The sequence below is a fragment of the Ovis canadensis genome, chromosome 3, assembly GCF_042477335.2.
Source record: "Ovis canadensis isolate MfBH-ARS-UI-01 breed Bighorn chromosome 3, ARS-UI_OviCan_v2, whole genome shotgun sequence".
Lineage (NCBI taxonomy): Eukaryota > Metazoa > Chordata > Mammalia > Artiodactyla > Bovidae > Ovis > Ovis canadensis.
The window spans coordinates 219,584,226-219,601,289 of NC_091247.1; the positions used below are offsets into that span (position 1 = coordinate 219,584,226).

Below are 17,064 nucleotides of genomic sequence, written 5' to 3' on the forward strand. Positions count from 1 at the left end.
AGAAAGCAAAGAACTAAAGAGCCTCTTGATGAAAGTGAAAGAGAGTGAAAAAGTTGGCTTAAAACTCAACATTCAGAAAACTAAGATCATGGCATCCGATCCCATCACTTCATGGCAAATAGATGGGGAAACAATGGAAACAGTGAGAGACTTTAAATTCTTGGGCTCCAGAATGAATCACTGCAGATGGTGACTGCAGCCATGAAATTAAAAGATGCTTGCTCCTTGGAAGAATAGCTGTGACCAACCTAGAAAGCATATTAAAAAGCAGAGACATTACTTTGCCAACAAAGGTCCATCTAGTCAAAGCTGTGGTTTTTCCAGTAGTCATATATGGATGTGAGAGTTGGACTATAAAGAAAGCTGAGTGCCAAAGAATTGATGCTTTTGAACTGTGGTGTTGGAGAAGACTCTTGAGAGTCCTTTGGACTGCAAGGAGATCCAACCAGTCCATCCTAAAGGAAATCAGTCCTGAATATTCATTGGAAGGACTGATGGTGAAGCTGAAACTCCAATACTTTGACCACCTGATGCAAAGAACTGTCTCATTTGAAAAGACCCTGATGCTGGGAAAGATTGAAGGCAGGAGGAGAAGGGGACAACAGAGGATGAGATGGTTGGATGGCATCACTGACTCAATGGACATGAGTTTGAGCAAGCTCCAGAAGGTGGTGATGGACAGGGAAGCCTGGCGTGCTGCAGTCCATGGAGTCACAAAGAGTCGGACACGACTGAGTGACTGAACTAAACTGGGCCATCCCTTCCCGCCCACCATCTCTTGCTTTCTAAGCAATGAACGTATTTATATGCATGGTGATAGCCTTGTGCTCCAAGAATGAAATGAGACAATAGCAGATGGCCAGGCGTGCTGTACAACAGGATTAGCGTCAGCCCCTCCTTTGCAGGGCTCTCCCCGATGGTTTAAAGTAGTTTTGTGTTACAGTAGATCTCTTATTTTTATGATAAACCACTGACCTGGAAAATGTAACTGAGCATTTGAATCTGAGCTGCATTCAGAATGTGTGTTAAAATTGTACCGCCCCTTGCTTGATGGATTATAAATGGTAATGGAGCTTGGAGTTTAATTTGCTGACGCAGGTGTTATCATCTCTCCTGTCTCTGCTCTGTAGTGTCTGTTTCTTTTGCCTGGCCTGCATCTCCAGTGTCCTAAGTTTAAGTATTTAGAGTTCAGATATAACAGTAGCGGAAAGCTACTGATGGATAGAATTAGAAGGTTTCCCCTTTCTTGGTTCTGGATTGGTTCTTTAAGTCTCCTGTTAGTTTGTTTTCGGTAGGAAGTCAGGAAGAACAGGTTCTTTATATACTTTGTTTTCTGTGGAGTTTTTAAGACTATGTTAGTTTCTTCAGTTTTTCCATATCATAAAATGAAAAGACATGTTTTATCATTGAAAACAACATTTACTAATTTATTCTGGGAAAATTAATATTTTAAAAATTGTGCTGCCTTGTCTTTAACAAGGGCTTCCCTAGTGGCTCAGTGGTGAAGAATCCACCTGCCAGTGCAGGAGATGCGGGTCTGATCACTGGGTTGGAAAGATCCCCTGGAGAAGGAAATGGCAGCCCACTCCAGTATTCTTGCCTGGGAAATTTCATGGACACAGGAGCCTGCAGGGGCTACAGTCCATGGGGTCACAAAAGAGTCGGACACGACTCAGTGACTAAACAGCAAGAATGATTTTTAATAAGAATTACTTGCAGTGTTTTCTAAATATTGTTTTAAAGTCACAAGCTATTAGCTAAGTTAGAAGAAGACAAGGTCAGGCCCTAATTGCATTTAAGTTGAAAGCTTAATACTTAGGCATTAGGATTTTCCCTTTTCTTTCTTCTACTTATTTTTATAAAAAATTAAAAATTTTTTCTCAGTGGAAAATATATATAGCTAAATTCTTGCAGCATTTTATTAAAAAAACAATACGTAGGCAATGAAGTCTGATTGACGGTGGTATTTCTGCTGGGGAGTGTGCTCCATGTGGATTTACTTTGCTTATGTAACTCCCCCCCCCCCCTCACCTTTTCAAGTAGACCTTTAAGGAAGGTAGATGGTTGAACTTGTAGAGTCTGATTTAACTTCGCTTTTGTCAGCATCATCTGTGTGTGTGCTCAGTCATGTCTGACTGTTCTGTTGATTGATTTTTGTATGTTGAGTCAGTATTGCATTCCTGGGATAAGAGTGGATATGTTTTTAAAGAGCTTTGTATTTTTCACCTGGGGAAATAATGGAGCCCTGTTGTACCAACATTATCGTGGAGGCACTAAGGGCGGACCTGAGAGAATGTGGCCTTTGGATAAATTCTGTATTTTCGATGGCTAAGGCATAATGTAAATAAGAACTATTCAAAGGCTTATGCTGTAATGCTTTGTACAACATAGAAGTAATTTTGACCCTTATTAAAACATCATTTCTTTGGACTTTTGAGCAGCTTAGTAAATAATTTGAGGATTTACGGAATGTGTCCATTTTCGGTTGATCGTGTGCCATATTAATATCCTCAGATTCTTGCAGGCTCTAGTTTGGAGTGTCCTGAATTCTGTTTCGACTGAATACACATTTTAAGCTTGAAAAATGGTAATTAACAAGTCAGTATGAAAGGGTCAGGTCCCTTTTGGGACAAAGGTTATTCTTGGTAGTCTCTCAGGAGACCTTGTAGGAGGAACTAGTGTATAAAGACATAGATAGGTATCTGGAAAGGGATAAAGGATTTGGAAGAAAAAAAAAAAACCGCTTGATCAAAGTTTCAAAGCACAGTTAATATTCTGCTTAAAACTGCTTCTCATTTGACATGAATTAACTTGCATTGACTTCTCACCTGTGGGAATCCCTATTTGGATAGATGCCTAGGTGCCTGTCAACTCTAGTTGAGAAGCTGAAATAATTAACCGCCTGAAGAAGTTAACGTGAAATCAGACTTTGACGAAGTCACTTTCTGTACCCTTCCTTCTCTCTGCCACACCGATGTATACCCTCACCAGAAAATAGCTTCTAGCATCAGACATGTATTTTATTCTTTATCTGTTTCATCTTCCTGTGATTGCTGGACCTCCTTACTTTTATCTCCTAACACTTTTTCTTTTCCTGCAGGGGTTTTTCAGCTTAGAAAAATCATGCAAGTTGACCAAGGAAAATTCACTAAATTTGGTGAGGTTCTTGGGTTTTGGTTGCTTATAGTGAGGACCTGCTATTCTGTCGTTCTGTCCTCCCAGCATCCCAGCCAGACCAGACTCTGACACAGCAGCTAAGCAGGCAGTTTTAAGTGAAGTGACTCTTCATTGTAGACAGTATTGTGGGTATTTGAATAGAATGCCACCGATTAATGATTTTTAACTTTCTTCTACTCTTTGCCCATGGCTCATTTGTGTGGACTGGAATGTGAGACATACCTTAAGGTCACCATTGAACTACTGCTTCAAAATACCCAGAATTTGTGAAACAAACAAGTCAGGATACAAGGGTTCCTGTGTTCATGTGCTCAGTTGCTCAGTTGTGTCTGACTCTTTGCAACTCCATGAACTGTAGCCCACCAGGCTCCTCTGTCCATGGAATTCTCCAGGCAGGAATATTGGAGTAGGTTAACCGTTTCCTACTGCAGGGGATCTTCCCAACCCAGGGACTGAAACTGCATCTCCTGCATTGGCAGGGGGATTCTTTACCACTGAGCTGCCACGGAAACCTCGTAAATACAGGTACAGAAGGATAATTAGAATAAACGCAGGATATGCTGATAATTAATGTCTGAGAAAAGCACCAAGTAGATACATGATTAAAAAAAGAAAGGAAGAGCCTAAGATTCCTGAACCTACTTCACACAATAAATTTGACACTGATGACTGCTTAGAATCAGTGTGGAGGCATCATTGAAAAATTTCAAATGATGCTCAGAGTAGGTAGGTGGCTGCGAGAAGTATTGGGGGATTTCTTGTCCTTAGTACTACAACCTATAGAAAGTCTCCTCTACCTTCGCTCAGTGATTAGGGCCTGGCAGAGTAATCAGTTCCACTTGAGTAGGAATAAATCACCCATGTTGAAACATGATAGTTTCTGACAACTGGAAATGCTGATAAAAACCAAAACAAAAGATGTTAAGAAATCTGTGCCAATATGGAGCTGCCTGCAGATCGATGGATTTATGTGCGGCCTGCATTTGACATCAGTCGTCTTCTTCCTCCATCAATTTTCTTCTCTCTTTGTAAAATAAAAATTGTATAAGGAAAAGAAAGGCTCTATATAGTGTAATAGTTACATTATTTCTCTTTTCTTTCCAGCCCAGTTACCAGGGATATACTCTAATTAGAGGGATCATTTTAAGGAAAATGTCTTTTTTCTCTAAATAATTATTTAAAAAATATTTCCTTCTTGAATTCTTCATTGTTAGTTCTTTCCTATGATATTAGGCTTTTTGTATTACCTAATTGGACCTCTCCATTAATCATCAGGTCCACAGCTTCCCTGGTGCTAAGACAGTAAAGAATCTGCCTGCAGTGTTTGAGACCTGGGTTTGATCCCTGGGTTGAGAAGATCCCCCAAAAAAGGGCATGGCTACCCACTCCAGTGTTTTTGCCTACAGTGTTCCCTGGACTGAGGAGCCTGGCAGGCTACAATCCATGGGGTCACAAAGAGTCAGACAGGACTTAGCAACTAAACAACAACAAACAAAGCAAGGATATATAAGAGGAGTTCTTAGGATTAACTATTGTCTATCCCGCTGCTGGATAACTAAAAATGTTTTGTGTACACCCTCCTCCCGCACGGGGAGGGAGTTTGTTTAATGCCTATGCAGCTAGTTTGCACCTATCTGCATCTATTTCAAGTCTGTTTCAAGTCTTCCTTGCCCAAAAGAAGGCAGTTTTAGTGACCATTGCCCTTTTTTCATTTTGTCGGTTCCTCTCACTATGGAATGTTTATTTCTGCTCTTTATAAGTAAATAGGAGTCCAAGAATAGCCATCCTTTTCCTTCCCTCCAACTCAACAATCTGTTTAGACAGCTGAGTGATTGAATAAGAAAGCAGCTTAGGAGGAACTTGTTAAAGGGGATTTTACCTAGTTTAGTAGCTTCTATACCCGAGTATATTAGTAAAGGTTTTTTTTTTTTTTTCCCCACCAGCAGAGAATAAATGGATTCCTTTAATAGTTGGACTACGTGTAAATTATACAAGTGAAGATGTTAACAGTTAACGTTTTAATATCTTAGATGTTGATAATGGAGGAGAACGAAGGGTACTATCCTTTTTACGCATGAAAGGGGTGTTTGTATGTTAGGCAGGCTCATAAAAGAGACCTCTTGTTTTCTTATATGTAAAACTTGGTTGGTTTTGGGAAATTTCATTTTGTAAGAAAAGCTGTCGTACTGCTCTTTCTTGGTAAGAAGGTCTAATCGACACCATGATTGGATCTTTTTATTTGATTGTTTTATATGTTAGCTTTCTTGGTGAGAAAATCTAATCAACAACCTGATTGTATCTTTTTATTTGAGTAGGGTTTATATGTTAGCAACTAGAATTAGGTGCACAGCTGGTTAAACATGTAAACACTAGGGCACTGCATTCTGTGTGTTTATGGTGTGCTAGAGTTTTAAGTGGCAAAACTCTTTAGTGGTTGTGAGTTTACCTAAATATTGATCCATATGAGATTCCAGTAGGAGGGTCTGATTAAACTAAAGGGAACTAATGCTTCTTCATACGTGATATTCTTTTCTCAGACAGTAGGCTTTAGACTTTATTGGCGTTGAAAAAGCTGGAACCAGTTTCAATGGTTGACCTGTAGGATTATTTCCTTGTTAAAGAGTAAAAATCCAAGCTTCACAGTATTCATGGTCTCCGATTGATAAGTTCACTGAATTCACCGAATCTTTTTTGTTTAGCCTATTTCTTCTGCTGTGAAATTCTCATTGACTCTAGAGAGGGACCTTTGCTTTTCTTCCCCCTTTGGAATGAAGCAGACCCTTAAAGAGCTTATAATACAGTATTAAGTTGATTGATGTAGGAAATTATTTTAAGGTTGGATCTAGGGTTCTTTTGTAGTTCCTTTCTTGGCTAAAGTTTATGTTTATGCCTAAATACAGTTTATAAAAGCCTAAGATTATATATTATTTACTGATTAATGAGCCAGATTTATCATGGACCTGATGTGTGCCAGATACGAAGGTACAATACTGGGGTGGAGAAGTCGGATTCAGTCTATTTGTGGAGATGTGCATGAAATGAATGATTATGGTTGGAGATTAGCATTACCATGTAAAGAAGTAGGATTCAGTCTACTTGTGGAGATATGTATAAAATGAATGATTATGGTTGGAGATTAGCGTTACAATGTATAGATAGATGGACTAATGGAGATAAATGTGATAAAAGTATAGATAGACGAAAGAATGCAGTGTTTATGTGTGTAAATGTAATATGTTCATGTATGGAGGAGTGTAGACTGTGGTCATCTTGTTCATGGGGGTAAGACATGTTGCTTTTTGAAAGCTCTGTGTGATAAAGCAGCTAGTCAAGAACACATGATGATTGTATTCTTGTATTCTCCTGCTTCATTTTTCTCTATAGGACTTACCCGCTATCCTGAGTACTACGTTCATTTTATTTATTCATCAACTGTCTACCATGTAGGTAGGATGTAAGCTCTTTGAGGACGGGGTTGTCTGTTTTAATTAATTCTCAACACCTGGAAAAGTGCCTGTCCTGTAGCAGGAGTGCAAATATATGCTGAACAAAAGAATGACATTTATGAGTTTTAGTAGTCGCCTTATTAGTTTTTTTCCTTTAGCTTATTGAGAACATCTAAGTTCCTCCAAATCTTTTCTTACTGTTTTTTCACTGTACCTACACTTGTCTCCTTACTGATAACATGCTGTTTCCACACTTGCACAAGCCCATCCCGTCTTCTCCATCTCTCTTAGCTCATTTAGTTTCCAAGCTCTGTTACCTGCATTGATACGGTCTCCTAATTGTTGTCATGTCTCTACGTAAGTCCCCTTAGATATCTTCTCCACAGCCATCAGGATTAATCAGTCTGAAACAGAGAACTTGACTAGACCATTTCTTTGCTTAAAAGTCCCTCATAGTTCCCGCCTGTCTACCCGTGCCCATGTCCTGGGCTCAGCTTCAGAGCGTCCTCTTCCCGTCTTCTAATGAAGGTGGGTCTGTTCACTTCTCTCTGTGTCACCCATCCTGGCGTGTAGTAGAGAATTCAGCACTACTTGTTTTGATTAAATGAACACAGGTAAGTGTATATGAAAGATGGAGTAACTACAGTAATAAATTTCATTGACAGTCCTTGCTGTTTGGATAAAAGGTGATATGAAAATCTAACTCGAACACTATCACTCAAGAACAGTTGCTCCTTTACACGCTGGTTTGTTTTTCTTACTGTCCCGCTGGCCCATTCCCTGTCCTCCTCCAGCACTTTTTAGAGGGGTCCCTCTGGGCATCCACACCATTGCGGGGGGGTAATCCAGTTACTGCTCATGGCTCTTCTCTTCAGGTCTTCTCCTTCTCCCCATCCCTGTATGTGCAGTCTTTCCTCCCTAGTTACTTCTTGAGAGAGTCATGACTCTACATGTGTGCCCATAAACTCCCCCGCCCCCCTGCCAATCTGTGTGATTTCTGTTTCTCAGCTATAAATTCTCAGCTTAAAGGTTTGCATGAAATTCTAAAATCCTTAGGATTAAATTATTTCTACAGAACACACACTCACAAACAACCCTGACCTATCTGTTTCCAACTTAAAATGGTTTTTATTCACAACTCAGATTGAAAACCTCCAAGAGCAGCTTAGAGATAAGGAAAAGCAGATGAGCAGCTTGAAGGAGCGAGTCAAGTCCTTGCAGGCGGACACCACCAACACCGACACCGCCTTGACCACTCTGGAGGAGGCCCTTGCCGAGAAGGTGGGTGACCGGCCCAGATTACACACACACACACACGCACGCACGCACGCACACACGCACGCACGCACACACGCACGCACGCACGCACACACACGCACGCACACACGCACGCACGCACGCACGCACACACACACGCACACACACACGCACACACACACGCACACACACGCTTTGTCTGTCTCCTCGTGAATCCAGAAGTCACTCGGGTGATGAGACTTGGGTGGAGAAGACAGAGGAAGTCGCTTTGGCAGAAGGGAGAAGAGCTGCCCGTACTGCTGAGAGTAGAGGGAAAGAAGATCCATTTTATTGGTGGTAGTTTAAGCATCTGTTGCTGGGCAGGGTGGAGTCCATGCTGGAGGGCAGGGGCTAAAGTTTCTAGAGAATCAGCCATGTGCTGCCTGTTGACTGTCTGCTGAAGACAAACTTTTTCTATTTGAATAATATTTTAATTAATTATAGAATTGGAGTATAATTGCTTTACAGTGTTGTATTAGTTTCTGCTGTGCAACAAAGTGAGCTAAATGTATACGTATACTCCCCCCGACTTGAGCCTCCTCGCACGCCGCCGTCCCCACTCCCCACCCGCCCCGCTGGCTCAGCACAGAGCCAAGCTGAGCCCTGTGCTGCGCGGCAGCTCCCCGCTGGCTGTCTGCGGTACGCGGGTAGTGTGTGTGTCAGTGCTGCTCTGTCAGAACCGCCCCTTGTGATTGTATGATCAGCTGGAGTTGGTCAGGCGGGCATGTCAGACCCTGACCATTGAGAGGCATCGTTAGTCCTCTCACTGTGCCGTGCTGGGACCTCTTGTCTTCACAGGCTTTAGTTTTTAATACAGTGTACTTGCTGTTTTTCAAGTTGTGGCCTTGCCATTTCATTGGTGGCTCAGAGGTTAAAGCGTCTGCCTCCAATGCAGGAAACCCGGGTTTGATCCCTGGGTCGGGAAGACACCCTGGAGAAGGAAATGGCAACCCACTCCAGTATTCTTGCCTGGAGAATCCCATGGACAGAGGAGCTTGGTAGGCTACAGTCCATGGGGTCACAAAGAGTTGGACACGACTGAGTAACTTCACTTTCGTGAGCAAACCTAGTTTTTTCAGGTATGATTGAGTAAATAAAGAAGTAGTCCAGTGTGACAAGTGTTAATGTCTTGGAAAAGGTTTAAAGACTCTTGGTGGGGCGTTTTAATTGGAATTTTTTTTTTAATTTAAGGAATACAGTTACTGTTCCTTAAGCCTCTTGGATGCAGAATGCTTCAGGCTGCCTGCCCAGGGATCATGGCTTGATCCCCAAATCTATTCAGAAATAATACCCAGAAATATACTTAAATTGCTTCAGCTTTCAAACTTCCTGAGTATCTGTTGACAGAAGTTTTAATGGTTTCTTTTTTCTTTATCTTTCTTGATGCTTAAGCTCAACAAATCATAATCTCTCCAACCTCTTCCTCTTTGGTGTGGGAATTGTTTCCATTGCTTTGTAGCAACATGTGAATTATATATAAGAGAAGAAATATTTGGTACTTATGGTCCTTAGGGCATATATACATGTTAAGTTTTTTTGTTACTTGGGAATTGAATAAACAAGATTATTCGAAAGAATACTTTAGTGTTATCTAATACTAATTAAGAATACTGGGAAAGAAACCTAAGGGAATCAAAAGAACAAAGCCAGATGTGTGTTACAGCAAGATAGGCAGAAAGGATGGATTCTTTAAAAAGTAAATTATTAATGACCTATCACTGTCTTCTTTAAGTGGAGGATGGAAGTGTGAAACTGCATGAGCTCACAACTGAATTGTAGTCATGAAGTAGAAGTAGAAAGGAATTTTCTATGCACTGATGTCCTCTCTTAACAGGAGCGGACGATTGAACGCTTAAAGGAGCAACGCGACCGAGATGAGCGGGAAAAGCAGGAGGAAATTGACAACTACAAGAAAGACCTTAAAGACCTGAAGGAGAAAGTCAGCGTGCTGCAGGGCGACCTCTCAGAGAAGGAGGTCGGCATCCCCCCAGGGGAGTGCGTGATCTGCTTAGTCAGCGCACTGTGTGCATGCTGCTGGTGTGGACATAACGCATGCTGGAAAGGGTCTCGTGGGAGGTTTACAGAATCTGCTTAGAGCCATCGCTGTTTCAGGAAGCTTAGATGGAATGATTCATTTCCTAAGCCTTACCTCCTACCTCTTCCAGCTATCAGGAGTTGGTTTCTTACTTGTTAATGACACTTTGTAGATTCCAAAATAAGAGTACTTCTCCAGGTACATTTGGAGAAATGTCGTGCCATTGGTAAGAAAGGTGACAGATGGAGGGAATATGCACTAGGAGGAGTCTATTTACAGCCACTCTTAGGCATCACCTCAACACCAGCAGGGAAACCTTACACGACTCTTGACCAGATAGGTGCCTTCATATATTTCCATCTCACTTCCAGAGAACCTCGTGTATGCCGCCTGAACAGCAGAAGTGCCTAATGCCTCATGATCAGATGGTCATGAGCTTTAGGGACATTCTCAGAGTTTTCTTTATAATACCTTTAGGGAGAATAGAAATGTATAGAAATTGAAGTTTCTAATAGAATATTCCTTCTAAAAGAGAAACATGAGCGTAGCCACTAAGGTCGACTGCTTATATCCACAGAGCTTGACCTTCTTCCATTTATTTTGTGAGGATGGATATGTATTGCTAGAACTCCTTAAGTCACGATTCAGTCGGCCTTTCTTGGGGATTCATTTTGTTTCGGTTAGGACTTGAAAGCCAGAGATAATGCTGCTGTTTTATATTTCGTGTTCTTGGAAATATGTCAGTCTGTGGTAATGGAGAGAAACTAGAAACCACCAGGAAAATAATTTTAAGAAGTTCAGTCTCCATTTGGTTACTAAATAGTGTTTATTCTAGATATGTGTTGCTTCTTTTAGGCTTCACTCTTGGATCTGAAAGAACATGCCTCGTCCCTGGCTTCCTCAGGACTGAAAAAGGACTCACGGCTTAAGACTCTAGAAATTGCTTTGGAGCAGAAGAAGGAGGAGTGTCTGAAGATGGAATCACAGTTGAAAAAGGTTAAAGAATATTTATCCATTTTCTTGCTCTGCTTTCAGATAAGAACAAGCAGAAAACTTTATAATATTTGGATGGAATAACTTACTAATGGAGTAATAATACTATTTATACCTTGATTAATTCTTTCAGCATTAATATCTTTACTCCTTATGAGTCCTCAAACTCTTAGAAAATTAGTAATTCAGAGTAAGATTCAAATATGCAGCTCCTTTATAGAGAAAGAAATGTAAAAGACCACAGTGTAAAAATATCTCAGTTGATATTTTTCTCCCATTAGCTTTAGGCTTCCTGGAAAGAGATAATTTTACAGTGATAATCACCCATATGGTGAATATTAGAATATGGTAGGGATACTTACTGTTCGTTTCACTGATTTATTCCTCTGTAATATTTATACAGCCATTTGTAGTTTTCAAAGCACTTGCATATTTATTATCTCTGAGTTATCAACTCTGATTAACTGGGTCCACTTCATAGGATTACTGATGAAAGGGGGGTCAAGCCTGGTGTTGACACTTTGGGTGGTGTTCTATTTCCATAATCCGCCTGCAATGTGGGAGACCTGGGTTCAATCCCTGGGTTGGGAAGATCCCCTGGAGGAGAAAATGGCAACCCACTACAGTATTCTTGCCTGGAGAATCCCATGGACAGAGGAGTCTGGCAGGCTGCAGTCCATGGGGTCGCAAAGAGTTGGACACAACTGAGCGACTTTCACTCACTCACTCTTTCCATATATTGGGTGTATTCAGCATGAAACTCATAGTGAGTCATTTTTTATGATATGCCAAAAATAAAGTCATATTTTTAAGCTAAGGAAAAGAAGAAAAGCCATTATTTTGAAGTTACTTTTGAATAAGAAGAAAAATCCTGTTTGTGTTTTTTTTTTGAGATTAATTCAAACTGGATAATTGACTTCCCCCCTCCCCCATCACTAAACAAGTGGAGATAATTTTCTGTTGAATACCAGAATAGTGATGGTAAAACTGTTAGATGTATTCAGGATTATAAAACTGAACAGTAACTATCAAGAGCACTAATTGTTCACTAATAATCCAAACTCACCTGTGTATGACAGTCCCACATTTTCTGTTTGTTCACTTTTAATCTCCTTGTTATCATGGTAGTTCTGCAGCTGGTTATTTCTGATGATCTTTTACACTTTGTGTTTAGGTTCATAAGAAACATTTGGGTAGAGGAGTTGGCGATTTCCCCCTTCTTTGATTTATTAGTTGTTTTCCTACCATTGCTGTTTTTCTTTTCATGTTTTCCCTTGTTTGATTTACTTTGTAGCTAATTTGTAGGTTTACAGGAACTTGTATTGGTGTATTTTCTTTTTGCTGAAAACCATAACTGGTGTAAGGTTGGTATTTATATTTATTCAAAAGGCTGTGCTCATTGTTGAAATTCTTCAGCACTCAGCCTTTTTTATGGTCCAGTTCTCACATCTGTACATGACTACTGGGAAAACCGTAGCTTTGACTGTATGGACCTTTGTCAGCAAAGCAGTGTCTCTGGTTTTTAATACGCTGCTTAGGTTTCAGAGGTGTACTATTTTAAGTAACTAATTTGTTCAGATTCTAATAGAATTATTTCTGTGTGTATTATGAATGTTTTGTCTGTGTAACATTTAAGCAGAGAAAAACCTTATAAATTAAAGACTAGCTATTAGGGATTTGATAATGTCCTGTTTACGCTGGAATATAGATGGCTTCTGGGGACTTGGTTTGCCCATTGCCACTGTATGCGTGTCTCATAGAATTTGGATATTTTCTTTGTAGGCACATGAGGCAACATTGGAAGCCAGAGCCAGTCCCGAGATGAGTGATCGAATACAGCAGTTGGAGAGAGAGATTGCCAGGTACAAAGATGAATCCAGCAAGGCCCAGGCAGAAGTTGACCGCCTCTTGGAAATCTTAAAGGAGGTGGAAAATGAGAAGAATGACAAAGATAAGAAGATTGCTGAGCTGGAAAGGTAAGGAGAGGGAGGCTCAACGGGGACTCACTGTGGTAGGAAGGGTGAGTATGGTTTTAAAACTATGTAGTTTGGGGTCATGTTTTTCCAATATATCTGCCTCTCCAAATTTACATTCTTGAGTGCCTGGTGGTCTTCATTGCCTCCATTTACTTCTAAGTCAACGTGAGTCTCTAAAAGGCCACACAGAATAGGAGTAGATGGGAAGGCTGTGGACTTCAGTATCATTGATTGGACAGAGGAAGTATCCTTTTATTTTATCTATTTCAGGAGCAAATGAGCCTCAAGTTCAAGCAGCTAGCATTTTTTAGTTCATTCAGGCCTATTTCTGAGCCAGTGGTCTTTTGGGCCGTGAATTTTTAGACTCTGTGTTGTGGAGAAGCAAGCTATTAAAGCAGGTCAAGCTTAGAAGGAGAGACATTTTGAGGACGGTTCGTGAGACATGGATGTGTTTGCTGAGCTCTACCTTTGACTACTTGAAAGTGATCTCTGTTTGAACAGAGCCAGCCAGACCGCACTCTAGGAGTTTTCTTTGCCCTTTTTTTTCTCTTGTTAGGGTGTTTTGTACCAAAGATAAAGCATACGCCTCTTGGCCTCTTCCTTTATACCATGTATTTAACATAAATTCACAAGTGCATAGAAATAATTCTTCCAATAGAGCTATGCTAATCACTGTATTCTGAACAGAGAGACTAGCAGGACAGCATGAACTCACTAATCCTGAGGCTCCCTTGAGCCTGTTTTAATATTTTTGTGCTCTTGAATGTCAAGAGGTAATACACTATTTTCATAAGTAGTTTATTCAGTTTAAAATTTTAGGGTTATGGGTAGACTTGATATTTTCCCCTGGAAGTCGTTTTTTCCTTTTGTTCTGTACCTGTAGGATTTTGATTTTCAAGAAACTAAAGTCCAGCTCTCATGGTTCTTCACTAAAGTTGAAAGTATGAATAGCATGAGCTGATCAATTACTCGTTTGTTTCGTCTTATTTTGATAGTAAGTCCGGAGAAAATGGGTGGATAACGTTCTTTAAGTCAGAATTAATAAATTATCAGAGTCTCAAGATTAGATTTTATACATTTCTTTGTGTCTTCTTCCATGTTTGCACTTCATCTTTACCCCCCAAACGGAAATGCACGCCCCTGGCATACTTGGACTAGTACGGGCCTCTCTTTGCCTTTGTATCAGCCTGAAATCAACAGCACTACTTCATCTTCATAGATTTTAAAATCCAGTACTTTTTATGGATAATGACTTTCCACTAAATCCACTAAATGTATTTCAGTATTTCAGAAAAGAAATTCCTTGATAAACTTTTTTTTAATTTGATTTTTAAAAATTAGAATTATACATTGAAATTATCACTGGCTATTCAAGATAGCTTCCTTGAAAAATGTTTCAGTTCATTTTTGGACCCAGTACTGATTTGGGAGTGAATGTGATTTAAGTGAGAGTGAGAAATAGGATTAAATCTTTATCTTATGTGCCGAGCACACCAAATAGCTTTTATTAGTCACTGCATTTTTCACGTTTGGGGAAAGAGTTGTAATGATCCGCTCTTTCCGCAGAATGTAATGTACTATAGAGTTTTGTCCTCGGGTCATGCAGTGTCATAATCTTGTTTTAAGATTTGACACATAATTTTTTAGCTACCAAGAAAAGATACAGTCCTAAAAAACTCGGTTGCCCCTGGCTCTGTAATTTGTTTACTGAGCAGCACAGTTCAAGACAGGAATGAAAGACGATTGAAACCATTTTCTGCCTTTTGTTCCCAGATTTCATGCATGTGTTTGGCTCCCGCGGTCTTACTAACAGTTCTGCTTCTCCTGTTGCCGTTTCCACCGTTTCCTGTGTGTGGGTGTCCGTCTCCCTGTCATCTGTCGTTTGAGTCTCTTCACCATTCTCTTGACCTGTCTTACCCTGGTCCCGCTCCGTTGGGGTTGGGCTCTGTGTCCGTCTGTGTCTGCGTCCCTCAGGATGCCAGTCTCCTGCCCCTTGTGCCTTCCACGCCAGGCTTCCGTCCCTGCACCGTCGGGGGGCTTGGCTTGGGACCTCTGGGAAAGTGAGTGTCGAGTAGGGTGACAGTTCTGGACTAGAGGAGCTGCTGCTGCCGCTCTGCTGCCTCCGGGGGCTTGCTGGGGCATCGGCTTGGTCAGAAATCAAGACCAGCTGGTTTTATGTCCAGCTGAACAGTGCCTCTTAGGTCCACCCCTTGTGGATTAAGTATGTGTTCTCTCTGGTAAGGCTCAGATGTTGCTGGTTGTAATTGTCTCATTCTTGGTTCGAAGCCCATCGTTTGTGTGGTGGTTCTTTTGCTGGAGTGGCCGTTAAGGAGTAGCCTCTTCGCTGGTGCGGCTGTGATGCCAAATGCCAGTTCGTTCGGGAAGCAGATGCATTTTTACAGGCATTCATTCAGCACCCTGCTAAGTGCTAAGTGCTAAGTTCAAAAATGAACACAGGCTGTTACAATCATTGGCCTAAAGAAAATTCTTATTATTCTTTTAAAGTTTCCTAGTACTTATATAGGATTCTCTAACATTGAAAGGTTTAGGTTAAGTCATAAAGAATTCCCAGACATGTTCTTTGTGGTCTTGAGGGAAAAAATAGCCCCTTTTACTGCTCTTACAAAACAACAGGCGCTCCTGTCAGGTGATTTAGTGTTGTACAGTGTCTTGAGCGACTGAGGATTAAGTAAGCCTGCCCATACATCTGCAGATAGAAAATATTTTTCCCAATTAAATCTAAGAAGTACTGTTTCTAAATTTATATTCTGTCCTATGCTGTGTATCAGTTGGAGTTCAGCCAAAGAGGCAGAACCAGTAGAAGAGATACATACATACATTTATTTATATAGGGGACATCGGGGCTTCCCTGGTGGCTGAGTTGGTAAAGAATCCGCCTTCAGTGCGAGAGACCCAGATTCAGTCCCTGGGTGGGGAAGATCCCCTGGAGAAGGAAATGGCAACCCACTCCGGAATTCTTGCCTGGAGAATCTCATGGACAGAGGAACCTGGTGGGCTACAGTCCATGGGGTCACAAAGAGTCAGACATGACTGCGTGACTAAACCACCGTACATATATATATCTGATTGATTACAAGGAATTGTCTAGTGTGATTGTCAGCAGCTGGCTAAGCAAGTCTAAGACCTGTACAGGAAAGCTGTCAGGAGGAGGAGCCCACCCACAGAATAGACTCCATAGGCCTGGGCCATACTGTGGTCTACGGGCAGAATTTCTTCTCTTTCCTTGGGAAGCCTGCTTTTAGGGCCTTCCAGAGGATTCAGATATGCCCACTTCGATTATCTGAGGTAATCTGTTTTACTTAAATGGATTATAGGCTTTAATTATATTTGTAAAATACTTTTATAGCAACATCTAGATTAGCGTTGCATTAAATTAATGGGGTGCTGTAGCCTAGCCAGGTTGACACTTCCAGAAAGTCATCACCTGGTGGTTCTGGGTAGCCTGCCTAGATCAATTTAGGTAAGAAAATAATAAAAACAAACCTGGAGATTGACAGTGTTACATAGGGTACAGCATTACTATAGAAAAGGCTTCTTGTTGAAGTTCGGACTAAAGTCTAGTCTTTTAATTTTTGTGGCCAGTATTAAATGATAATGGCTTGAGGGGATGTTTAGATGGAAGGTTAGTAGGTTATTTTGGATCCTAGACTGCTCATTTTAGGTCCTAGAACTATAGTGTACATAGAGATGTAAAATGGAGAGGAAAAGGCAAGATAGTGTCCTGCTGCGGTGACTGTTCTGACAAAGACAAGAGAACCAAGGATTGCTTGTGTGTTATTTACACACACACTTACTCACTTTTGGGCCAGGCTTGTAAATAGTTTTACAGTTAGGAGGAAACATAGTTTTTCTATTTGTGATGGTTAATTTTATTTCCTTTGCTAACTGTCTTTTCCAGACTTCATCTAGAACTATTATTAATTCTAGGCTTTTGCATCATGATTAAAATTAGATTTTGTGGACTAGCAAGAGTACCTGTGTTTATAATGTTTCTAAGGGAACTGTTAATACATTCTGATTTATAAACAACTGGCTTTATTAAAAAAAATTGATATATGATCCGTTCATAAGATTTGGAGCTACTTGATTTAAAATTTTTTTATTGTTTTAGTCTTTATTG

General features: G+C 40.7%; 1 protein-coding gene across 13 annotated transcripts in view; it reads left to right on the plus strand.

Annotated features, from left to right (window-relative positions):
• Positions 1 to 17,064, plus strand: part of ERC1 (ELKS/RAB6-interacting/CAST family member 1) — a 272,710-nt gene that overhangs the window by 93,663 nt on the left and 161,983 nt on the right. For all 13 annotated transcript variants that reach the window (XR_011256198.1, XR_011256200.1, XR_011256197.1 and 10 more), the window contains 4 exons: positions 7,767 to 7,904; positions 9,754 to 9,894; positions 10,810 to 10,950; positions 12,730 to 12,923. Coding sequence is in view for 7 of the 13 variants with exons in the window: in XM_069585925.1 (XP_069442026.1) it covers positions 7,767 to 7,904; positions 9,754 to 9,894; positions 10,810 to 10,950; positions 12,730 to 12,923 (614 nt within the window). In the remaining 6 variants the exon portion in view is untranslated. The remainder of the gene's footprint in view (positions 1 to 7,766; positions 7,905 to 9,753; positions 9,895 to 10,809; positions 10,951 to 12,729; positions 12,924 to 17,064) is intronic.